Consider the following 24,253-nt stretch of genomic DNA (forward strand, 5'->3'; position numbering starts at 1 on the left):
CTGATTATTGAAAAACTATCGACTATCGATGCTTAATGGAAATATCGATAATATTAACTTTGTTTGCCCCATCTCTGCTTGATATTTGCTTCTTTTCAAATTAATTTTTTTTGTTTAATTTTTTTTGGTTCAGTCCAGAAAAGCTCATACAGAAACAGTTTACGTCCCGAACTTCCAATAAAACCCCTGCGTATTCTACTGCCATCATACGATTATCCTGGATACGAAAAATGAATGTTTGCCGATTGTGTCTGGCAAAAGAAGCAGACTTTGCTGTTTTCGGTAATGGCACGGCTGCCCTGAGGATAATGGCCTGCACATCGCTGGAGATCGAGCCTGGTGACGGTCTGCCACAGCACATATGCCCTGCCTGTCGGCTGCGCCTGGAGGAGATGCACTGCTTCCGGCGACGATGCCATGCGGCCGATCGTCGTCTGAGGCGCCACAAGGCGCTGCAGCGGCAGGGGATCAAATCCAAACTGGAGGAGTTGGGCGAGGAGCACGCTGCCCTGCAGGACGTGGCAGGATGCACAGCGACAGCCTGCTCGGAGAGCAATGCCCAGTGGCGCCTGCAGGCTGCCCAGCTCATTCGCACCGAGATCGATGCCTACAAAAAGGAGCTCCTCAGCACCAGCAAACAGGCTGTGCGGGCGGATATCGAACTGGAGCTCCGCACGGAACTGGAGGAGGTGATCCTGGCCGAGGCCAAGAAGCAATTGCGCCTGAGCGTCCTGGACGACGTCTTCTACGAACTGGAGCGCTACTTTGTACGCAAGCGCAACGAGGCGGCCTTTGGGCAGGCCAATGATACCGAGAGCGTAGCCTCCGACTCTGAGATTCGAATGGCCTCGAGCAGTCAGCTGGCTGAAGACCAATCCGATGGATTCTACGAAGCCGAGGCTGGCGAGGATCTAGTGGAATCCAACGATATAAGCGTGGTGGAGCTACTGGGTAAGTTGTATCTTTCGTTGTGCCAGGCCAGTTACCTACTCGACATTGTATTTATCATACAATACATACTTATTAACAGACGATGAACCAGAGACCAGCAGTCAGGCAGCACCAGCGCCTCTGGATGCCGTGCCTATGGTCGAGATTAACATGAACGACTCCCAGCTGAGTCATCTTCGCGAGGAGTTCAACAAAGACGCCTTTCTCGATACTTCAATGTCTCCCAAGAAGACTGTTAAAACCCCGTCCCCTAGGCGCAAGAAAGTCCGATTTGAAATCCCCAAGAAGACGCCCGAGAAAATCTGCGGGAAGCACAGATCCTGGACGAAAAGATACTCTCAGGTGCCCGCCGACTCCGTCAGTTGTGTGCGCTGCCGTCTCAGGGGAGCGGATAAGCTTAATAACTCAGTGTCCTAACCAGCAATGCTGTTTTAAAACATGTATTTAACTCTATTTCGCATATTTAATTGTTTCAAAACTGCCGTTTTTACGTAGATCTACTAAGAATTTTTCTGTGCACGTATGTTACAAAGATACTTAAACCAAGCAATTCGTTTAAACTTTTTTGCTGAAAACAAAATGATTTTATACTCTCCTTGCACTCGCAATGTCTCCATACAGAATAAATATGTGTTCCACTATTTGGAAAACTTATATATTAACTTAAAAACTAATTAAATATTTGTATCTTTAAATAAAAAAAATGGAATATCATTTGGTTAGAACTTTCATTTAGGTAACTTTTTAAAAATGTAATTTTAAATGAAATGAATAAACTTTATTACTCTATATCTACGTTGATAAAAGTTTCAGAAAAGTCTACTGCACAAAAAAAAGTGTAATCTAAACGATATTAAACTTAATTTGTGAAATTAAATTGTTGGGCCTTTAAAAAACCAACAATTTTAAGATTTTATTTCAAACATCTACTTAAAAAAAAGGTGTGGCTGTGTTGACTTGCTTTTGACCATAAAGTACATAGGTATTTTTAGCCGCCCTGCTTGCGGTCACACTAATGCGATGTCCAGAGACGCCACCGAGTAAATAAGTTGGAATACCCAAAAACAGCCGATTCCATGGACGCGCCGGCGTCGTATCCCGATTTGGCGACCCTCTGCCGCCTGTGCCTCAAGGAGCACCAGGATGCGTACGCGATCTTCGAGGAGGACGACTCGCAGCTCTCGATTCCCGTGCGTCTGATGGCCTGCGTCGCTCTGGACGCCAAGGCGGCGGACAGCCTGCCCAAGCGGATCTGCCAGGAGTGCCGCTACCAGCTGGAGAAGTCCTTCCTCTTCCGGCAGCGCTGCCAGGCATCGGAAAAGAAGCTGCGCAAGCACATCCGCCTCCTGGGCCTGGGCAAGCGGAGTCGCGTCTTCTCCAAGGATCCCGATGACTACGACGAGGACGAGCTGGAGTTCGAGGACTCCATTGCGTTCATCGAACGGCAGGACAAGGTGCGGAAGCTGCAGGACGATAAGTGGCGCGAGGAGTTCAAGGAGGAGCAGGCGGCGGAGTTCAACAAGCGGCTGGTCAAGTCCCGCCTGGAACTGCGGGCCAAACTGACCACCGAGATACGCAAGGGGCTGGCGGAGGAGGTGCGCAGCGAGGTGCGCGACGAGCTGGCCGAGGAGGTGCGCAGCCAGGTGCGGGAGGAGCTGCGCCACGAGGTCAGCGAGGACATGCGCAAGGAGCAGCTGGCCATGCTCTTGGGCGAACTGGAGGTGTATCTGGCCGAGAAGAAGGCCGGTCAGTGGGAGCCCTTGGAAGGATCTGAGGTAGATTCAAAGGCGCAGGTGAAAGAGGATTCCTCCCCGTCCAGGCTCAAGCTGAAGCTTCCACCCAAGCGGCGCCTAAGCTCAACCAGCAAGCCACAGGCGTCACAGCGCATGAAAGAGGAAAAGAATGAGGAATTTATACTTGAGTGCAATTCAGAGCCTTTGGCTGCCAACGAAGTCAACATCGACACACTCGAACTGGAGGAAGTGGTGCCCACGGAGGGCGGAAACGACTTCGGGGACATGGTCGATACGGTGCGCACTGAGGATGGAGACATTTACATTATCAACTCGAACAGTTCGGAGGATCAGAAGCCCGGCTCCGCGCCCGAATTCGACCAGGACGACGGCATTACCTCCTACAACAGTGAGTGGGAATCTCTGGCAAAAGTGCTTACATTTAAACTCATTCAACCTTTAACTTAGTCAAGGAAGACGGCGAGATTCAGTTCAGTGGCGAGAAGACGGAGGAAATCGAAGATGTCGTTGTGTTTAACCTGAATGCAGAGATTTCTGAAGAGCAACAGGTCTTTAATTTTGACGAGAACGTCATAATTGTGGTAATTAACTTATTGATTTCATAGTATATTTATTTTAAACGGATGTATCGCCTATTCAGGAAAAGGAGCCGAACAAAGGGGACGAGCAGTTGCCCGCGAAATGCAAGAGATCGAGTGACTTTGTGTTTAAGCAGGTCTCAGATTGCCCTCAACCAAAGGCCGGCAGGGTAACGGACACGGTGAAATCCTTTCAGTGTCATCTGTGCCCGGTGGCCTTTGCCACGCAGAAACTGCTGACGCGCCACCACAATACGCACATCAAAGGCCTTAAAAGCGGCAAGGGCGGCACGCTCAAGTGTCCCAGCTGCTCGCTGCAGCTGTCCTGCGCCAGCTCCCTCAAGCGCCACATGATCATCCACACTGGCTTGAAGCCCTACAAGTGCAGCGAGTGCGATTCGTCCTTCTCGCAGCGCGAAGTGCTCAAGCGGCACATGGACATCCACACGGGAGCCAAGCGCCACCAGTGCCCCCAATGCTCGAGCTGCTTCGCCCAGAAGTCCAATCTGCAGCAGCACATCGGCCGAGTGCACATGGGCAACTCGAGGACACACAAATGCCACCTCTGCCAGCGGAGCTTCAACCATGTTTCGGGCCTGAGCCGCCACCTGGTCACGCACGCCGGCGTCATGTTCTCCTGCAAACAGTGCGGCCGGCAGTTCAACGATCGCAGTGCCGTCCAGCGTCATGTTACGACTATGCACAAGGTCAAGAGCAAGTCCGCGGACTACATATCTGAGCCCGAGATCAGTGAAACCGAGTTCCAGGCTGTGTAGAGCCAGGGTAGAATAGTCACTGACGTTGTGGGAAACCAAGACAATTGCTTCACCTAAAAACATCCACCTTGCTCTGAATATTTTACAACTTTATTCGCGAACGTAAAGTGCTCACAACAGTTGGCACCAAATATCATCAACGTGATAGTGTTAAAACATTTAGAAAACATGCAGCGTTAAACAGTTAGCTAACAAATACAAATCGGAACATTTGGAACAGCTCCGTAACAGGATACCAATATAGCTAGACGTACATTTTACAATATCGTTTAATAAATAGCACATAAGACGATGTACAATATGATAGGCAAATACACGTATTTTTAATAAACTCAACGTCTCTACGAATACTTTAAACTTAAGCTAAACGCCAGAGAACGGTAATCAAAATGCGCTTAAGGGAAAACGAATGGTCATGCCCGCCATTCGAATGAAAAATGCAATGAATAATATTTTCTTGTATAATCGGAAGCGCTTTTCAAATGAGATTGCGATTGCCTAGGGAAACAAGCCCGCACCGACTTCCCTCCTCCGGAAATCGAAACCGTGTAACATGCCTGCTTAAGGCGTTATAAAGCCAATAACAATCCAATATGCACCCTAGCCTACTAATCGGAACAATATCCTTAATAACGACCAAGTTTCTAACTCCTGCGACCCACCATCTGCCGCTGCTAGTCGGAGTTGGTCAGCGAGCTGCGCTGCGATTCCAGGGTGTTTGAGTCGTGTCGCTGGCGCAGCACCCGCGTCTGACTGGCGGGCAACTTGGAGAAGTCCTTCATTACGTTCTTGTACGTCTCATCTTCCCCGTTGTACTCATCGTTGGGTCCAATCTCGTCATTTAGTTGTGTCAATCGGAGTCTGCAAAGGGAAACGAGTGAGTAACTAAGCTAAGCAAGGGGTTCATCCACTTACAGTGTAACTATGTCGGCGTTTTCCTGGTCCACCGCAATGTCCAGCGCCTTCTTGCCGTCACTGGAGGCCAGGTCGTAGGCAGCCTTGTGCTTCAGCAGCAGATAAACCTGGGCGATGTGGCCCTTGGCCGTGGATATGTGCAGGGCACTGTAGCCCAGCTCGTCCACGGCATCAATGGCGGCTCCGTTCAGGAGCAAGAACTCACAGGCCATCACGGAGCCGGAGATCACAGCCTGGTGCAGGAACGATCGCTGCCGGTCCTGGGGATTCTTCCAGACCTTGTCGGCGCCCAGGGCGAAGGCCATGCACATGACCGGCAGATTGTGCACCACCGAGGCCATGTACAGCAGCTGATTGGCGTCCAGTTGCGAGAAGGGCAGCTCCTCCGGGGTCTCCGCGTCCGACTCGCCATCGGTGCTCTCCTGATCACTGCCCAGAATACCCGGAGTCTCCAGTCTGTCTAGGGCCAAGTCATCACCGATCACCAGCAAGTCGTCGCGCGAGATGCTCAGTGACATCGAAGGAATGTTGATGGATTCGTCATCATCGTCGTCGTCCAACTCGTCGCCCGTCTTGGCCGTGTTATAGATGCTCGGATCGTCGCTCAATGTTTTGGGAAGCGGACGCTGTTTTAGCCTTCGCCGCAGCTTCTTCACCGCCCACTTGCGGGTGCCGCCCAGCGAGAGGGTGGCCCGCTTGGCGATTCCACTGACGCCACTTTCTGCGTCCTCCACCACGCCGCCACTGTCTATGCTGAGGACCTCGGCCGTCTCGCTGGCCAGCAGCTCCTGCGGCTTGGGCATGCCGCACACGAACCGCCGTTCCACATATTTGGCCTTTATCCAGGCCTCGCGCACCCCGATCTCGCACTGCTCCGTGGGCTTCTTGAGGGCACAGTCATCGCCGACGCGTGCCTCGTAGATGCGGTTTACCACCTCGTTGCCCAGCTCCATCATCACCTTCACGTTCTCCGTCTCCCAGGCATCCAGCGTTAGGGAACGCACCTTGCTGTAGTGGACGCCCAGGCTGCGATGGACGCCGGAGCACTCGATGCACAACGTGATGCCCAGGTTGATGGAGGCCCAGCGCGGTTCGGGGCTCCTGCAGTCGCAGCAATAGGCGTTGCCCGGTATCTTCAGGAACTCCTCCCAGTGGCTGCGGCATATTGATATCAATACAATATAGTTAGTACAAGGGGAACTTGCAGAATGAATCAAACATACATTCTACGCTTTGCGGGCAGAGCGTTGTTGGGTGTGTTCGTCGATTGTGGTCGCGAGTGATGCGTGGAGTCATGCTGGATGGCTGCACCGATGCTGTGCTGCAGCGCGGAAATCCACAGGGAGAGCATGTCGGCGGAGTCGGCCTGCAGGATGTGAGATCTGAAGGGAAGGGAACTTTATATTTATGGCAAGTCGCACACACACACACACATCAAGTACTCACTTGGTCGGCGAGATGACCTCGAAGCAGAAGCGGCGGTCGCCCTCGTTCACCGGACGCACGCTGCAGATGCGCAGGTCCTCCTCCATGACTGAGAACGAGTCCTCGTTGCTGCGTTTTCTGCAATGCGAATCCAAATCACTTCAGCGTACGGCCACACACATCACATCATCACACACCACACAACAAAAACATCACAAAATCAAAATGTGGCAAACGAAAAGAAGACGATTGATTAACTAAGCAAGCAGATGGGATGGCATTTCGGGGGATGTACAATACAAAAGTAAACAATACAAAATGAGAAGCAGTAGCAGTAGTTAGCGCCTAACAAACGCGCACCCACCTGTAGACGAGCTGGTTGTCGCTGAGGTAGAACCATCGTCGGCACCAGGTCTTGAAGCCCTTCGACTTCTTCTTGAACAGGTAGCCCTCGATCTTGTTGGAGGTGCTGTTGGTGTTCGAGTCGCAGTAGCGATTCACGCTCATGTGGCGGTTCTGCATGGCCTTCTCCAGCTGCTGGTAATCGCCGCGCAGCGCGTTCAAATCCTCGCTGATGTTCTTGAAGAACTCGTCGAAGTCGTTGCACAGGTCGAAGCCCTGGTGGTAGTAGGTCACGCACGCCTGATAGTAATCCAACAGCTGCCAAAAAAAGAGCAGAGGAGACCAGCATGAAAACGTGCTTTCGCCCAAGTAAAGCAGCTATTGTTCTCGTTTTCCACCGCACCGCAACGACGGCAACAGCGACAGCGTCAGCGACAATCCAGCTCCGAGCTCTCCTGATAGACAACTGAGACGCATTGGCCAGCGCACAACTGACTCAACATGCTGATCAATGGTTTTAGATATAAAACGCACACAAATGCACATTGATATCACAACGGTGACGTCATAAGCATAATAAACCCCAGCAACTTATTTGATTAGTGGTCGCGGGCCACTTCATTCATGGCACTCGGGGCAGATAAGCGGTATCTGGCGGCACCTTGGCACCCGCCCTTTCCTTACCGTGGACAGTATGGAGGGGACCTTGCGAGCCTGCGCCAGAGTTATGTAGTTGACATAGTCCAGGGCGGTGTGTTGGAAGCACGACTTGGAGGCGGAAAGGATATTGGCAGCCTCCTGCATCTCCTGCGGTCGGTTTTTACTAGCCTGTAAAAAGAGCAATGTAACTCTTAGCTCCAGTAATCGTATATTCTCGACCAGTAGCCCCAACCCACCTGTGCGTTTTTGATCAACGCATTGTCATAGCCCTCGGAAACCTTGAGAAAATGTCCCTTGTAGTCCTTCACCTGGTTGATGTCGTCTTTGACAAACACACTGAGGTTTTTCAGCACCGTGCGACTAGCCTGATCCAACAGAATAGTGTGGAACTTGTTCATCTCCTGCAAGACAATCGGAATTTATAGTTTATACAAAGCATAAGAAAGCTAACAGGAAGGAGCCAAACCTGAAAGCAGTGAATCAGCTTGCCGAGCGCATTGTGCGCGTTCTTGTTGTCGAGAAAGTGCTGCTGCAGATCCCACAAGGACATGGCAAAGGCGCTATGGAGATACACAAGAATTCGGAGAATCGATGCCCATAAATATGCATGAGGATGGAAAATGGCGCAGTGAGTTGTTTACCTCTGGTTCTTGACATACTCCTTGCCCGAGTCCACGGCCACATTGCACAGCTTGATGATTTTCTCCAGACGCCGCTCCAAGTGCTCAATGTCGCTCTCCTCCTTGGACACAAATTGTCTGGCGAAAGGCAAATTGAAAACGTTAGCACAATCTTGTCGAGATGTAAACAAAAGATGGGCATCGGCATGGGTAAACTGGCGATTAAAATGGTCTCTGACTGACTGGCTGGCTGGCTGAACAGGGTAAATATAATCATCCAGTTTAATCAAAGAAGTTATCGCGCGGGGGGCAGCAAATGGGCAAAGGGTATGGGGCCGACACTCTGCCTCTGTTTATGTTGACACTTTTAATTTATGCGGACTTATTAAAGCGCTGTTTGCGCTTCCAATTGGAGACGACTCGCCACAAAATAGAGCCCGTCCGGGGACAAGTTTTTGTATCGTCGGGTCTTTCTCGCCTCTTCCCCCCTGTGCCATCCATCGATTTCTCGCGCATTGCTTTTGTCTTAACTTTGTACTCATTCTCTTAACGTACTCTATCGGAGGGTATTGTTATTCTTGTAACTTTGTATTCCTTAACTTTGTATTCATTGCACTTTTTCGAAGGGTGTTATAATTTGGACCAGCAGTTTGCACTTGATATCTGCGAAACCTTATACTATAGTTACTCTGGATCAGTTTTTTGAACAGTAATAAGCAGATAATAAGCCATGACCTTCAGTAATTCAAAAGCTATTTCTTGTTAAAGTTGCCATAGAGACGATTGAGTCAAAGGAGCATTATGCCATTTTTTCTGATAATAATTATTATAAACTCAGCAGTTTATCGACTATATATTGTTATATTATATATATTACTGTTCTAGGAATTGTTACTGTTTCTAGAAAACCTAACGAATGTATTACAAAGCTTAAACCTATTATACAAAAGATTTAAAAACTTTGAAATTTATGATGATGCTATCAGAAAGATCTCCCTAGTTCATAATATTCTTAGTGTATAAAGTTGTGGGCTGCCAAAGCCGCGATGATCGAAAAATAGTACTTCAGCAAGGGTATTCTAAGCTTCAGACCCCGAAGATAACCTTTATTTCCGGTTTCCTGCAAACACAATCTACTGCAGGTGCTTAAAGAAGTGGGGATTTGACTGCTCTTAAACGAGTTATAGCCGCTTTTGAGCACCATTCACGGGGGAAAGCTTTGTCTTTGGGCGCGATTAGTGGAGACAATTGGGCATTTCGGGTGAAATCTTATCAATCAGCAGCAAACATGGAGACGATATAGACGAGAGCATCGACAATTAGCTGGGAAAAGGGGGGGGGAGGCTCATTTGAACATTCCGCAGTGCTGACGGGACAAAGTTTGTTCGATGGATGATTAAGCCGCGTTTACAGGTGAGAGGGGGCAAATGAGGGGGATGGGTCTGCTTTGGGGAGGTGGGTAATGGTGGGCTGTATCTGGTTTTTGATAGCAACCAGTCACGCTAAATGGAACAATGCAAGTCTCAGTTAAAATAAGTGCAAATTTAGGGGGGGATGAGAGATGAGGGCGGGATGATATCCACCTGAATCTGGGCGAGTCCTTCAGGCATTCCTCGAACTCAATGGTGGCGCGCATTTTGGCCACGAAACACGGAACACACGCACGCAGCACTTGCACTGTTGGCTATTTTGCTAATTGAGGCCTGTGAATTTTTTTTGGCCTGTTGCTTTTTTGCCTTCCTGGCTGGAGATTTCGATTGACGATTTTCGAGGGCGGCTCTGGAAAACCTAATTGCGGACAGCCGATGATTAAGGATCGGCTTGCATCGTCCACATTGGACGGCCACACTTGTTAAGCACTGGCCCTTATTAGCCAAACTCGTCGATTTACCCGATTTGGGGCCAAATTAACAAAGATTACACAGCGCGCAGAGACAACAATTAAACCGTCTCACTTTCTACTCGAATAGTGTGGCCGCGTCTATTGCGGCCAAAAATCCTATAGCATCAAACGGTCACACACTTTGGCGGGACAATTTGTTTTTTTAATTTTGGTAAATTTAGTTTCCGTTACTTTTCTGAAATCATTTATTTTTAAGAATACCGTTTAAAGGTTAAATATGCTTTAATGCTTAAGAGATTAAAGTTATAGATTTAAAACATCTGTTTTATCAAAATATTAAAGGGAAAATCGTTTAAAAAATCAGTTTATCTTTCTCTGTTAGAATTTTTTTTAAAACATGTTTTCCATTTACAAATACATAACTTGCTCTACAGCATTGCCAGCACTGATATTTGGGGTGACCACATCATCCAATAAGAAAACCAAACACTTCCAGTGCTGTACAGCTGCCATTTGCTGTAGCCGCTGCCCAACACTGTTTCATTGTTCTGTTCTCTTTTTGCTGGTGCTGTTTTGGTTTTGGTGCAATTATCTATTTAACAACGCACCGAACCTCGATGCACACGCCTTGTGCACTTTGTGTGGGTGTGCCCAGTGCCAGTTTCATTTATAAAACTATGAGTTTGGCATTTTATACAACCCAACTGGCCCAGTGACCTATCGGAATCTCACGCCCCCTTATGTGTTTACCCTTTGTCTTGCGTTCTATTTGCGTTTCGTGTCCGCTTTAAATCGCCTCATTTGCATAAAACTCGTCTTTTACGTCACAACTCTCTAAATACGGAGGAGGAGCACAACACACCCATTCCCGGAGGAATCGTTGAGCTGACCTGTTTGGAATCCAGAATGTGGAAGTGCCACAAGTGCGGCAAACCCGTTTACTTCGGTGAGACGAACACAAACACCCACGCATACACAAAAAAAAAACACATACCGATCCGTAAATAACTTGTAAATTATATTTATTTATTCCCCGCGCAGCGGAACGTAAACAATCGCTTGGCTACGACTGGCATCCGGAATGTTTGCGCTGCGAGGAGTGCGGCAAGCGCTTAAATCCCGGCCAGCATGCTGAGGTAAGTGGATCACCTGTTGGTCGGTGGTCATATGATCTTCGTACACCTCCTAATCATAATCATAATATTGCAGCACAAGGGAGTGCCCTACTGTCATGTGCCCTGCTATGGAGCTCTGTTCGGACCCCAGTTGTTTGGCCACGGCACCCGGGTGGAATCGCACAAGAGCTACGGACTGAAGGGGGCCCAGAAACCAGCTGGAGCGCAGGCCAATGGCCCCTCACTCCCACGAGATCATCTGGAGTCCAAGCTGAAGGTGCAGTTCGAATTCAGGAAAGCCGATACATGTGACTCATTAAATTCCCTTTTTATGGGCAGGTCTACAACCAATTCTACGACAACAAAAGCCTGGAGATACGCAGCCGCGAGGTCAATAACCGCTTGGTGCTGGAAGGAGCACTTCGAGTTTATTGGGGCGTGCAGGGCGTGATTCACCTCAAGGAAGACGACGACCAGCGCATATTAGTGCGCAAGAGGAACTCCTGTCGCGTGTCCAAGGCGGCAAATGTAAGCCTGTTCTATAATTAACTAAGAACTAAGCAACTAATGTAAATTATACCCACAGGAAAGCAGCTCGGACAAGGAGAACGAGGCTAGCGAGTCGCTGGCTCCGCCTACAAGCACTACGGCAGAGGTGGACCAGCTTTCCACGGATGTCTCACTTTCTGAGAGCATGACCTTCGACTCCTGCAGCCTGAATGAGATTTCCGAATTGCCCACAACCCCAGAAGATGCCTCGGCCAACACTACAGGAAACGGCAAAGAGGTGACCAATGGGAAGGTGTCTAACGATGACGAGGATACCACCACAACGGACTCTTCTGGTACTCTAGTGGAGGCGCCCACGGCTAGCACAAGCTGTGTGTCCAGCACGCTTCCTTCCAAGCTGGACAATCTAGAGAAGCTGGACTGGGACGACATCGACGATTTGCTTCAGGTGGAGAGACGCCACAACGACAAGGATCGAATCTACGAAACCATGCCTGTCAAACTACCGTCGTCGCAGTCCTCCAGCGACAGCTCGCCAAGCAAAACCTCTACTGACACCACAACCACCACTGAATCGAGCTCCACACAATCGGCCTCGACCAACACCAGCAGCTCGGACAACTTTATGACCGCCACGGGATCGTTGACGGCCAATACCAACACGCAGAATACTACGACGGTGTCCACCACAGAGACCTCTCTGGACAACTTTGAGACTTGCGATGATATTACACTGAAGCCAATGGATTTCGAGGACTTTAAGCGCAGCGTGCACCAGGACTATGTGAACGGGACCAACTCCTTTAAGGAGCCCAACGAGGGCACCCTGAAGCGCAATCAGCCCATTGATCCCTCTCGCATCCACGATTCCCTCAAGCTCTATGGCGAAAACTCGGTGATGAGCAAAAGCTTTAACTGCGAGCATGCGTTGCGTTCCATAGATCCTGCTTTAATCAACGACACCATGAACCTGCGAAGCAGTGTGGACTCGCCTCGCTCCACGCAGCGTCAGTACGCCCTGCAGAAGAGCGGATCGGCCTCCGCGTCCACAGTGGCCAGCAGGGAGCAGAAGAAGCCATATCAGCAGGGGCGGCAGCTTTTCGAGAAGGGCATTAACCGCTCCAAATCGGGACCCAGCTGCTTTGTGTACTCCGACAGCGATGACGACGACGAGGCCACACTGCGTCCCCAACGGCTGGCCACCATGAGGCGTAGCGACATCCCGCCTCGGTACATCCAAATCCAAATGGACTGCTATCCCAAAGAGAGTGTGGCTGCCGGCAGCGAAGGTGAGTCAAGTCGTGCAGATGCTCCGTCCATTACCAGTGGAGCAGCTGCCGGCGACGAGCTCACGCAAACCGAGGAGTTGTATACGGCAAGCGAGGGAGCTGGAGATGAATCTGCCGGCTTGCACGTGACGGAGGATGGCGTGGTGTTGAGGAGACCACCGCGCACCGGAGCTGCAGCCATCAAGCGACGCAGTGGCAACCGTCGGTGAGTTACACAAGCTGTGATTTTCCGATCTGCTTTGTCATCCAAATACTTTTTCATTAACAGCTCTCGTACCAAGCTGAAACGTCGGTGCTCTATAAATGGTCACTACTACAATCGGGAGACGTCGTTCTTTACGCCTCCCTACGGTTCTCAAATGTCTGTGTGGGTTTCCTCGATGGTGACCACCACAGAGGTAATCAACTTGGTGCTGGAAAAGTACAAGGTGGACAGTTCGCCGGGCAACTTTTCGCTCTTCATTGTGCGCGACAATGGGGAGCAGAAGCGTTTGAAGGATGACGAGTATCCTCTAATAACGCGCGTCACTTTGGGACCTCATGAGGATGTGGCTCGTATGTTTTTAGTGGACTCACGCAAAACTGATGAAATCAGGCAAGTCACTCTAAAAAATTGTGACCGCATTTCGTTGATTGTTTGTTGTTCTATCTTAATGTAGTAATGAAGTTGCTCAATTTTTGAATTTATCGCTGCCCGAGTGCCGTGCCATTCTAGAGCGTTACGATCAGGAAGTGGCTCGCGAAGTGGCCAAAATAAAGGAAAGGTGAGTTTTCAAAATATTTTAAATACCCAGAAGCTATGTCATATTGAAAATCTAAACTTTGCTGCAGATATGCCGAGTTGCGTCGCCGTATTGTGAGCCGCATGGAATCTCTAAAAGTGCATTTGTAAAACATGAACGGAATCTCCGGCAGAAAAGCAATTTTTATTAGCCATAAAATAAGTGCGGCCAAAAAAATGTCGTCAGCAGCGCAGCTAATAGTATTCACGTTTTTATACAAGATATATATTTTTATGTAGGATTTAGAGCAAATTACGAACTAGCAACATTAGGCGCCCAGTGAACAAAAAGCAGCTGCTGCAAGTCGCAAACATACGTTTAGGGTTCAATTCTTCCCAGCCGAAAATAATAATCATTTCCAGGCATTTCCATTCGTTTAGAAAGCGTTTAAGACTTGTAACTAACCAAAAAATAATTATTAATCCACCACATTACCATACAATTTTTTGTTTTGTGTTTATAATCAAAATAAGTGCTTTGTGCAGTCACGTTTAAAGCGGTGTCATGTATCTATTGTACAATGTTTAGCTTTTAAGCCGTGACATGAAGCACAGGTCCTGCTAGTAGCGTGTAGTTGAAAGCCATTTTATCGAGTCATTGAACAAAAGTGTGAAAATCAATTTGATTAGCAATTGCAATGCCTGCAAAAAACAATAACAATAACTGTACACATACTACATATTGCATAACATGGACTTGTTGATTGAAAATCATTTGGAAATCCAATAAAATGTAAAGTTTTACAAGAGAATCGTTGCCGACGGAGCGGAGCGGAGTTTTAGGCCCCATGGTCACCGACAAATTCCGGAAAGTAACGCGACCCTAGTGGAAAAGGGCGGACCTGAAGGCGGCAGCAGCAGCGGCGGTGGCAAGTGTGAGCCGAATATTCAAAAAAGGCAGCAACTGGCGCCAGCCGTCCGTGCCGAAATGGGGATCAAGTGGAGGCGGACTTCACCACACCCACACAAGGGAGCGGGAAGGGACCAAAAGGAGGCCCTGTCCGGGCCAAAGCAGCCATCAAAGCACAAGTCAATGATGCCATTATAATAGAGAAGGAGCGCGGTGACGACGACGACGAGGACGAAAGTAGGCAAGCACAGGCTCACTCACATAATAAATGCACACCCCACACAGCGGCGCAGTATGTGTGTGTGTGTGCGTGGCTATTAATTTGAAACTAACAGAACCTACGGGTCTGGGTCCGGCTACAACGTGGCTGGGACTCCAGCTACAGGGCCATGCCAGCTTGGGCCAGCGTTGGCCAGCCTTTGAGACGCTCTGATGCTGACGCGCTAAATGGTTTTGGGGTTTCCCGGCCAACAGCAGCGGCGTTGGCCCGGTCCCGGTCCCTGTCCCTGTCCAAGTGTGCCAAGCGCCAATACATAAAAATCAACAGCCAGCGACACCAGCAGCAAGAACTCAAGTCGCATTGGGCGCCAGTGGCAGGTTCACGACCCGCTGCCTTGGCTCCGTCAATTATCGCCTAAGAGAATTTCGGGCAGAGCATTATAGCATTCCGCATTCCAGAGCACTGGCGATGGGTGGCGCGGAAAGAGAGTCCGGAAAATCGATTTTGGACGAGTGCTGGTCGCTGTCTGTTTTGTTGGTGGTGGCAGTCTGGAAGGGCCTGGCAGTTGTTGCTCAAGCGGCAAGGGGATGGTGTTCATGGCGAAGAGAGGGAAAAATCTTGGACGCATTGCGCATACGCAGGGCGGTACACTGGGAACGAAGGATTGGAGAATGGTGGGTATGATATCTATTTCTTCAGGTCCTGTTTTTAAATTACATTCTCAAATTAGTAAAAGTATTTGAAAACACTTCAGCGGTGCTCTATTTATAATACATTTTATTTAATATAAAAAACAATGAATAGTTTTCAATTATTGAATTTAATTAACCAAAATAAATATTTTTTTATTGTAGATGATATAAATTCAATTAATTTTCGTTTTCTGTTTAGTAGTTTAATCATTTAACCAATTTCTGATTTCACAGGAAAAACTTATTAAATGAAAAATTGCCTTTTAATTATATTTTAATTTCACATCCTATATGTTAGTAATTTACTTTTTGTATTTTCTGATAACATGACAACCCTGCTGGCGTCCAGGACTTCCAGCGGCTCTCTTAGCGCATCCTGCCGCTCTCTTAACCCACGGAGCTGGTGTCGCAAAATTCCAATGCTGCCCACCGCGATGGCTGCCACCCAGAAGCTAGACTCGGCGCTCAGTTTACGTTTCGGCCGCGTCGCCTTCAGTTTTACAGTGATTCGTGTCCAGGCTGCACTTCATCCGCGGAGGCGCCTGCGATTGCAAGAGCAAATATAGAAACAAAAACCAATACGAATACCCAAAACCGAACTCATTGTCATTCATAGCTTAGCGTAGTTGCTGCGTGATTGTGTGTGCGTGGATAGCGCCAGTGCGTGTGCGTGAGTGCGTAAAACCGGAGGCGTCCGTAGTTTTCCATAGGACACCAGCGATTAGGACCAGCGAGAGCGGAACCTGTCAACAGAGCGCATCGCTTGAAGCACTTCCTCCATCGCCACCGCTGTCATCTCCTGTTCCTGTTCCTGTTCCCGTTGGACACCCTTTAAGCAGCCATGAAGCACTCGCCGCTGATTGCCAGCGCTTGTCTGGCGCTGGTGTTGATGTCATCCAGCCTGATTGGCAGCTCGGAGGCCAGAAACAAGAAGAAGTACGTCGGCGAGACGGGCGGCGATTTCGAGTTTATCGATGAGGTAAGTCCCAAATGGCTTCACGGCAGCCCCCATTCACTCAACGACTTGAATTCCCGGTCTGAGTCTCCGTCTCCATCTCGGCCTCCCAGTTTCCCATTCTTCCTGTCTGGGTCCTACTTAATACGCCTTAAGCTGACTGCTGACATTTGCCAACGCTTTGAGGAGCAAGTGTGCGGGTGCACGGAGAAAAAAAAACACATCGATTTTATCTAGATCATCTAAGATATTTTTATCCATTGCCATCATTTCGATATCAAATTCCCTTATTCCCTTCAACCTGCAGAACTTGGCGGAGCCTTTAGAAATTTAGCTTTTTGAGATTTTAGTCTTAAAACCCCTTAAAAATGTGTTTGATTTTGTATAAAGTAGCACATCGATTTAAGGAAAGCTTAATTTATAATCACAGTATACCTCTAAACTAAAGTGATATGGGGTAAAATATAAAATTTCGATTTTTAATTTTAGTTAAAATTCACTATAGTTTTTGTTTTGTTTGTAACGTCAAGTTAAATTGATAAAAAAATAACTTACAATAACAGCGCACTTCTGAACTTCAGAGCTTTAATGAGTTAAAGTATATAACTGGTATAAATTGTCTAATTGATTTCTGATTAACGCTGATTCAACCCAATTTGTTCGAAATCAAAAACAACTAGGGTAAATTGATACCTTGCAAGAGTTTGGCATTTAAAAAAAAAGCATCGAAACGCTTAAGAAAAAAGCCATTTTTTTCGGTGTGTTCTGTGGCATATATAACGCAATTGCGCTTTTATTTGCCCAACTTTTTTTTCCCCAGCTCTTCGTTGCTGAGGTTTCACACCAACAACATCCGGTCGTGTTGTTTGTTTTTTTTTCCGCTTTACGTTTTCAGGCTCGAAAAAAAGAATGCGACGTGCCAATTACTCGCGCAAATCCGATTTGTAGTAGCCTGTATTCCCGTCTCCAAAGAGCTGACCCGGCTGTGCTGGGCTATCTATGGCTCCCTTTTGGTTCAGGTCTTTAGCACGCACCTGTCCGGAAATCGGAGCCGATCCGGGAGAAGTCCCAGTGGAAGATACGACTACGAGTGCGGGTACCAGGCAACTTAGGAAAATCAATAGCATTTGGCGGTCTTGTTGTCGTTTGGCTGAGCGAAAACTATGAAGTAAGCATTAAGCTGCTTTCAGTCGGTCTGCCAGCACGCACCACCCGAACCTCTCGAACCACCCAGAAACCCGCCCGAAAACTCCCAAACCACCCGATCCACACCCTCATCGATGACTGTTAGTCACAGACGCAACGTCGTCGCTTTCTGTTTTTTTTTCGCCAATTTGCCTGTATTATTTGCCAGGCGCTTTGCTTTCTCTCCAGCTTTTCTCTTCTCTGGACTAGTTTTTTTTTATACCCTTAAAAATGGGTATTACAATATAGGAGGAAATTTTGTAAAGCAGTTCATAAAATATTTTTAATTACAACTATTTTGGAAATAAAATCATGAATTTTTTATGGCAGATAGTATTTATGGGTCAGACAGACGGAAAAGGAAGACTTTATTATCTGGCTTTGTAGTTTTGAAAGAAAAATATTGTTGGATATCTTAATTTGTTAAGGGGGCTTAAAAAGGTTTAATTTAATAATGTTACTTTATTTCAAAAGGACATTATTAATATTAATGAAAATCCAGGTCTCTACATAAGCTACATATTTAAATAAGTATTTAAACTTCTGTTAGATTTGCAAGGGTATTAAAATTGAGACTTGCTAAAACTCACTTCCTCTTTCCTTTTTATTATTTCTTTTTCGATTCCGTTTGGTTGTTGTGCTGTGTTTGTTTTGTTTGCCATTTTGGTTTTATTTCTCTGCGTTTCCTTCCTCTTTCCCCGTAATTTTTGCTCGGCCATTGTTGAGACCCTCTCTCAAAATGCGTCTGTGTGTGTATGTGCTAATAGTTTGCTCTGCAAGTGTGTGTGCTCGTTCACACACACACACTCTTAGAAAAGCGGCCTTCAAGAAAAATTATTGCGATTCGCAAAAGTTTCCATAGAAAAAGGGAGAAAAATTCACGAAATAAGGCATTTGAAAATTTTGGCAGGCACCACATACGCAGAATTTTAAACAGTTTCCAAAACCCAATCCACATGTGTCCTTGTATTTGTGTTTTTCGTGCGTGTCACCCATACAAACAACCGATCAATTTACAGCCTCAGCTTTTGTTTCTGCATAAATTTCACTTTGATGTCCCCGAAATCTCTTTTTTCTTTTTCCATTTTATATTCCGTACGCTTAGTTTTTACAATGTCTAATCGCACATTTTCGTCTTTTCGCAATGAATTTTACTTTCTATTTTGCCAACTTTTGGCTTTTCAAGTATTCGCAAAATGGAATAAATTATTTGAAAAGTTTATATAACCTAATTTTCTGCAGTTAAGAATGAATTCAAATCGCACTTATTGCTGTGGAACTGAATTTCCGACACATGGCTGGAATTTTGGTAACGCCCAGATTTTCATTTTAATTGAAAAGATTCTGTGAAAACGTAAGAGTATTCTTCACAAAAGTTTGAGACAAAATGTAAGGCTAAATCGTTTTTAGCCAAAAAATTAAGAAAACATATTTCAAGGATGCCTTGCGATACAGGCGTTTAAATAAATGAAATCATATTTAGTGTATCCCCGCCAAAAGGAAACGGCCTCAAAGTATGCAGCAGAATATAAATAACCATAAACAGTTGACGTTAATCAAGCACAAAGGAAAAAGCTCACGGATACTCACGCACACAGGGGAAGGGAGAAAGATGCTGTAGGATTGCGTTATGATTTATGCATGGTATACATTTCCATTTCCCGGTCCAATTCGGATCCGTTTTGTAAGCTTTGCATTAGTCATAAAAATGATAATAAATTAGCTTAGATCGCAATGAATTCGCCCGATTTGCAGGCATTTCCGACTGGCTGGCTGTCAACTAAGCAATAATCCCCAGACATACATACCTAGTTTGGCCCCCAACCCGTCCCCCACTCTATATGCATAATCAGCCAGACAAACAGCCACTCAGCTTTGGAAAGTCTGAAAGTCAGTGCTCTTATCCATCGATTACCAACAAATGACGCTCTGTTTGTCAGCAGAGAATAAATCTTTGCATTGTGCATTTTGCATTTTGAGCGCTGGGAAATTGTGTCGTTGCAGCATAAAATAAAATGCGAATAAAATGTGAGTAAAATATAAATAAGCTAAGTGCCCGGGACCAGACTTCAGTTCCACACAGATCACACACAATAGCAGCGTACAGTGCGTAATATATGCAAAACGTGGCTCCCTTTGCTCCGCTATGTGTAAACATCTCAGCTGGTGGGTTTTTGTGTGTGAAATAGCTGCCAGCCATAAAGTTGATATGCATAATTTTGTATAAGCGGCACTTAGTGCTGCAGACACTATATAACTCCCATAGACACACCAGCGAAACTGAAAACTAAATCAGAATGGTGCGAAATTACAGCTTTACATGTAGCTGAAATCCACCCTCTGGCCACTGGTTTAGGATCCATCTTTATGGGCACTAGATGGATAATGTCTGGTCTCAGCTTCCGCTTTTATGTTGTCAAACTGTTGCATAAATTGCCATCACGCAGCCGAAACTTTGCAGGATGCTAACTAGGATCTGTGATGTGTGTGCCGGCAGGGACATCATGGCCCGAGAAGTTATAAAAACGGCTGTTAAAGCTAACGACATAAGTATTCGGCTGTCTGGCTATTTGGCTCCGGCATTAGCACCTATTTAGGGTGCCCGAACCGGGGCCAAATGGAGGTGTTCACAGCCGGGAGCTTAGCGAAGTTCAGGTGCAGACAACAAGTCGATTTGGAGAGCGCAGTTCGTTCCGTTCGGGGTTTCATTAGCATTGCAATTTCCAGAACCATTCCCACGGCTCCCCGGCTAAAGAGATTTGCATATTGCATGCCAGCAACCGAATAACAGCGAGGGAACTCCAGCAGCTGAAATGTCTGAAACCAGCAATTTTCTTGCCTTCCTGCGATGAAAATTTCCCAGGAGTGACACAGCTCACAGTCTGAAGAAAATATGACCAGAACTAGACATACCAATTTCTCTGTTCTCCCCAAAAAAAAGGCGAAATAAAAGCTACAAAAGCGAACAGAAAAACTTATGAATCCGCTGCAAAACTTTACTCACTTTACTCTTTTGTTCACCGGGCAACGCCCACGCCAACGCCCACTTATCAGCCTTGTTGTGCATTCCGCTTTCGTCTGCTTTATGGTCTCCCTTGGCCTGGCCTGCGTCCTTGCCAATCGCAACCCCTTCGCTTAATTTCCTTGTGGCAGGAGTCGAGTCCTGCACGTACACATTAGCAAATTGCCTGCATGTGTGCTACACGGACTGCCTGGAAATGGCAAATGGCTTGCAGCTCAGGTTAAAAAATGCTGCAAATCGCTTACACAAAGAAATTTAATTTCTATATTATATCCACTGGAAAAATATTAGAACTACAGCTATTATATTAGTTTTAACGCCATTTTTTAGTGACTTTCAGAAATTTAAAGAGTCCCAAATGTCTTAAAAAAATGGGCAATTCATTGTTTGCTTTTAAAAGCTTTTTCTTCAGTGTTTTTATTAAAAAAAAATATTTTATCCTATTTTAATTTTTTCTTTTTTTTTTTGTGTACCTATAAATTATTGAGGGATCCTTTTGTGCCGAAAAGTTTTGCCTGTTTTTTAAAATGCTTATCATGTATTTATTATTGTTTTTAGTCCTCTACATAAAACGTAATTTTTTCTCTGTATGCAAAACATCGTAATGCGATAGAGCAGCCGCAGGATGCGAGTGTGGTTTTTCCTTTGATCATTGCCGCTAATTAAGTGCCTAGCTCGGATTTGGGACAAGCGTATTTGTTCCGCCTAAGAGCCACTTGTTATGGCTCCTGCTGCAGAGTAACGTTTCATAAATCTTGCACTGCGCCCCTACCAATAAGACAAATTGGTTTTGAAGCAAGACAACTTCGATGTCAGCCAAGGCGAAACTAAAATATTTTTGCTCCGAAGGGGAAAACTTGAGCAAACTCATTTTTCACTTTCATATTGTTGTGTGGCAGGACCAAAAACAGCTGCAGGACTCAGGACTCGGTATGTCCGGCTATTGAGCTCCTCGTACATATGTGTATGCCACTTAACTGATTATGTAAGACGAGCTCTGTGTGTGGGCTTGTCAGCTCTTGTTTGCTCCAGCAACATCTGTATTTACTGCCTGGCAAATATTAAATTTTCATAGCAATGGAGCCATGGAGCCATAGAGCCACAGAGATAGAGCCAAGGCTGCCGGAGAGAAATGTTTGCAATTTTAATTAATAGCTGCAGGATGATGCCCGGACGAGTATTTGGTCCAGTTTGGGAGAGCTTGCCACATATTGCAACTAATGAGTTTTTGAGAGGTGAGGCTGCCTCGTCCCAAATCGAAGATGCGTCTCTGTCGCCCGAAACTGTCGCCTGGCATCGCCTATCAATTACAACTCGGTACAATGGCCAGATATTCGGGAATCGGGGATTGGGGATTGGGGATCTGAGGCATTATGGCAGTTAAGCACATGTCAAATGGGATGTCGCACGGCCTGGCGGATGAGTGCCAGGCTGTTAAGCTGTCATTATTTATGGCCAAAGGACCCAAAGAGCGTTTGCTGACAGCAGTCTCGCAGTGATTTCGAGACGACGAAAACAGTTGCAAATTATGTATATTAATTGTTTGTCTGGGGTTGACGCAAAACTTAGCCCAGAAAAAATGACAAAGTGTAGTATGTCGACGTTGAGTTTTTCCAGTTTTCTCAGATCTATTGCACAATATGTTACAATATGATATATAAATAGATCATAGTTAGAGAAGATTTTTTCATACACCTTAATTTTATTAAGCCACACCGTAAACATGTTATAAATACACTAATCATTAATTTTGATAAAAAAAAGTGTTTACTTTGTGAAGTTAATTTAGACAAACACAATATACCCATGCCTTGAACAAGTAGGAGTTGAAATGAAAAAGCCTCCCATACAAAATGGAATCCAATGATATCCTGTGGGCATACAATGCGTATACGTAATTCAGGCGACCTTTCTGTTCAGTCATGTTTTGCAGACATAATGCCGGCGGACATTAGCTTTGGCTTGACATTGCGCTTACATAAATGGCAACGAAGAACTCATCTTGATATTGACTTTGTTGACGTACATTCCTGACAACAATTTACTATATTAAATTTCTCCTCATGTAGTGATTGGCATTTGACATGGCCAAGGGAATCTCATGTTGCGTCTCGCTGCTGGGTTTCTGAGGCCAAAAAGCCGAGAATGTTGTGGGGCACAAGTTGTTTTAATATTTCAGCTGCAAGGTGCCACGGAAAAATTAAAAGCGAGATAAAGGGATTCGGCATGGACGTTAAACGAAACGACGTTTCGGGCGTGGTGCACGGTGAGGTTCTTAGGTATGGCGCACATAAAACTTTCTGCCAGAGACATTTTCTCGTGTTGTCTTTGTGTGTGTGTGCACGCATTACCATAAATAAATTATAACGTTCGCTACTTCGACTGTGAGTTTATAGCTTGTATGCGATAACTCACACAGACACACACGAATTTTAGGATCCTGCCAAGAGAGAGAGAGAGAAAGGACCCGTGGATGTACGAACGCGCAAGGAGACAGATAATAACAGTTGGCAAGTTGGTAACGAAGGGCTGGGTAGGATGTTACATCCTTTGGCTCAAAGAGAAAAGGGAGCGGCACACATGCAGGCGATAATAATTTACGGCATAAAAGCAAAACACAATGGAGGCCTTCGAAACGAAACCAAAAGCCAAAAACGAAACGTTGACTAAGGACCAGAGCATAAAAGTTTTTATTCCACTGAAATTGCACTCAGCCGCAAAATCCTGCATACAAATTATGCAATTAGGCGGCACGTGAACGGCAAGAATTCAAGCCAAGACGGATATTATGTTCTTAAAAACTAAAAGCACAGGCGAAAGTTTTTCCGCCAGTTATCAAATTCAGAAAATTGTCTCTTCCGCCAAGTCAGCATTGAGTACCGAGTCCCAAGACCTGAATCCCGAAGAAATGGACAAAAATCCCTGACAAATTGTCAACGAAAGTTTATACTCGCTCCAAAAGTTGGCTCTTGGCAAAGTTTTTTGCAGGCTAACTGCTGACAGTTGAAAAAATAATATTGCGTATACGCAGCGTTTGTCAATGACGAACTGCCTTGGGGGGCCAAAGCAAACACTGTAAGTGAAACGGGTATTAAAATGTAGCCTGGGTACAAAAGCTGCAAAAGTTTTCCATTCAAGTTGCAATTAGCTGGCCCGAGGAGCCTTAGAAATCCGGAAACAGACAATGACAAGTAGAAAAGCAAGGTCTAAACTTTGACAACCAACAGAATCTCAGTTGATTGACTTTCTGTTGGCAGAAAGCCGAGCTCAAGGCTCTTTGGGCAACATTTCTACACTCTGCTCCACTCCAATCATGCAGGAAGAGAAAATTAAATTTTTATTCCAGCTTCATTTTGCATTTTCGTGGCAAATTCAATTGCAGCTGCCGCCGTTCCCACTTCCTGTTGCACTTTGTTACACTGCAGCAGCCACTCCACCCAACTACATTCTTCAGCATCGTTTCAATTAGATACCAACTCCGCCATCTTTCTTCGCTGGCTGCAAAAGTTTATGCAAGAATTTCCCCGTATCTGTGCGAAAGTCTGAGCAAAAGCCAAAAAAGAACCAAAACAAAACAAAAACAAAAACTAAAACAGAAGCTGAAACAGCCACCGAAAATACTTATTTCTCGAAAATAAACGAAACGGTGACTGCAAATATACAAGGGGCCAAAAAAGGGAATAAAAAGCCAGGGAACGGAAATGAAATTGCAATTGCTGGCCCACACAGACGACGCCAAGTCGCGAATCGTTGATGCGCAGCGGGAAGGG

At 46.3% G+C, this 24,253-nt stretch overlaps 6 protein-coding genes across 11 annotated transcripts in view; 5 read left to right on the forward strand and 1 right to left on the reverse strand.

Annotated features, from left to right (window-relative positions):
* The first annotated feature begins 65 nt into the window (after nucleotides 1-65).
* On the forward strand, nucleotides 66-1,740 carry LOC108148485. Its single transcript, XM_017275519.2, has 2 exons — nucleotides 66-951; nucleotides 1,031-1,740. Exons 1-2 carry the CDS (start codon nucleotides 231-233, stop codon nucleotides 1,366-1,368), a joined length of 1,059 nt encoding a protein of 352 aa, XP_017131008.1. The 5' UTR covers nucleotides 66-230; the 3' UTR covers nucleotides 1,369-1,740.
* Nucleotides 1,741-1,956: 216 nt separating this feature from the next.
* LOC108148808 (zinc finger and BTB domain-containing protein 17) lies at nucleotides 1,957-4,390 on the forward strand. Of its 2 annotated transcripts, none has more exons than XM_017276039.2 (3): nucleotides 1,957-3,093; nucleotides 3,153-3,286; nucleotides 3,346-4,390. In XM_017276039.2, the coding sequence occupies exons 1-3, from the start codon at nucleotides 2,028-2,030 to the stop codon at nucleotides 4,057-4,059; spliced, it is 1,914 nt and encodes a 637-aa protein (XP_017131528.1). In that variant the 5' UTR covers nucleotides 1,957-2,027; the 3' UTR covers nucleotides 4,060-4,390. The 2 variants fall into 2 exon arrangements, with proteins under 2 accessions (XP_017131528.1, XP_017131529.1); XM_017276040.2 differs by having other exon boundaries at nucleotides 3,153-3,283.
* Nucleotides 4,128-9,995, reverse strand: LOC108148807 (arf-GAP with coiled-coil, ANK repeat and PH domain-containing protein 2). 3 transcript variants are annotated; one of them, XM_017276036.2, is made up of 10 exons: nucleotides 9,605-9,995; nucleotides 8,043-8,159; nucleotides 7,868-7,961; nucleotides 7,638-7,802; nucleotides 7,426-7,569; nucleotides 6,764-7,059; nucleotides 6,421-6,537; nucleotides 6,198-6,356; nucleotides 4,975-6,129; nucleotides 4,128-4,920 (listed from the first exon to the last, which is right to left on the reverse strand). In XM_017276036.2, exons 1-10 carry the CDS (start codon nucleotides 9,655-9,657, stop codon nucleotides 4,734-4,736), a joined length of 2,487 nt encoding a protein of 828 aa, XP_017131525.1. In that variant the 5' UTR covers nucleotides 9,658-9,995; the 3' UTR covers nucleotides 4,128-4,733. The 3 variants fall into 3 exon arrangements, with proteins under 3 accessions (XP_017131525.1, XP_017131524.1, XP_017131526.1); XM_017276035.2 differs by having other exon boundaries at nucleotides 6,421-6,558; XM_017276037.2 differs by lacking the exons at nucleotides 7,426-7,569; nucleotides 7,638-7,802; nucleotides 7,868-7,961; nucleotides 8,043-8,159; nucleotides 9,605-9,995 and adding an exon at nucleotides 7,145-7,255 and having other exon boundaries at nucleotides 6,421-6,558.
* Nucleotides 9,996-10,386: 391 nt separating this feature from the next.
* On the forward strand, nucleotides 10,387-14,311 carry LOC108148922. The gene is made up of 8 exons (XM_017276239.2): nucleotides 10,387-10,810; nucleotides 10,906-11,000; nucleotides 11,074-11,256; nucleotides 11,319-11,507; nucleotides 11,566-12,983; nucleotides 13,047-13,373; nucleotides 13,438-13,542; nucleotides 13,610-14,311. The coding sequence occupies exons 1-8, from the start codon at nucleotides 10,771-10,773 to the stop codon at nucleotides 13,668-13,670; spliced, it is 2,418 nt and encodes an 805-aa protein (XP_017131728.1). The 5' UTR covers nucleotides 10,387-10,770; the 3' UTR covers nucleotides 13,671-14,311.
* A 741-nt stretch (nucleotides 14,312-15,052) lies between these two features.
* Nucleotides 15,053-15,890, forward strand: LOC108148706. Its single transcript, XM_017275857.2, has 2 exons — nucleotides 15,053-15,303; nucleotides 15,671-15,890. The coding sequence occupies exons 1-2, from the start codon at nucleotides 15,098-15,100 to the stop codon at nucleotides 15,885-15,887; spliced, it is 423 nt and encodes a 140-aa protein (XP_017131346.1). The 5' UTR covers nucleotides 15,053-15,097; the 3' UTR covers nucleotides 15,888-15,890.
* LOC108148591 (proteoglycan Cow) overlaps nucleotides 15,799-24,253 on the forward strand; it is a 50,854-nt gene continuing 42,399 nt past the window's right edge. Inside the window, exon 1 of one of the 3 annotated variants that reach the window (XR_005977680.1) lies at nucleotides 15,799-16,300. Coding sequence is in view for 2 of the 3 variants with exons in the window: in XM_041709500.1 (XP_041565434.1) it covers nucleotides 16,163-16,300 (138 nt within the window). In the remaining variant the exon portion in view is untranslated. The remainder of the gene's footprint in view (nucleotides 16,301-24,253) is intronic. The other 2 variants (XM_041709500.1, XM_041709501.1) reach the window with 2 other exon arrangements.

Source organism: Drosophila elegans, unplaced genomic scaffold, assembly GCF_018152505.1.
Source record: "Drosophila elegans isolate 14027-0461.03 unplaced genomic scaffold, ASM1815250v1 contig_476, whole genome shotgun sequence".
Lineage (NCBI taxonomy): Eukaryota > Metazoa > Arthropoda > Insecta > Diptera > Drosophilidae > Drosophila > Drosophila elegans.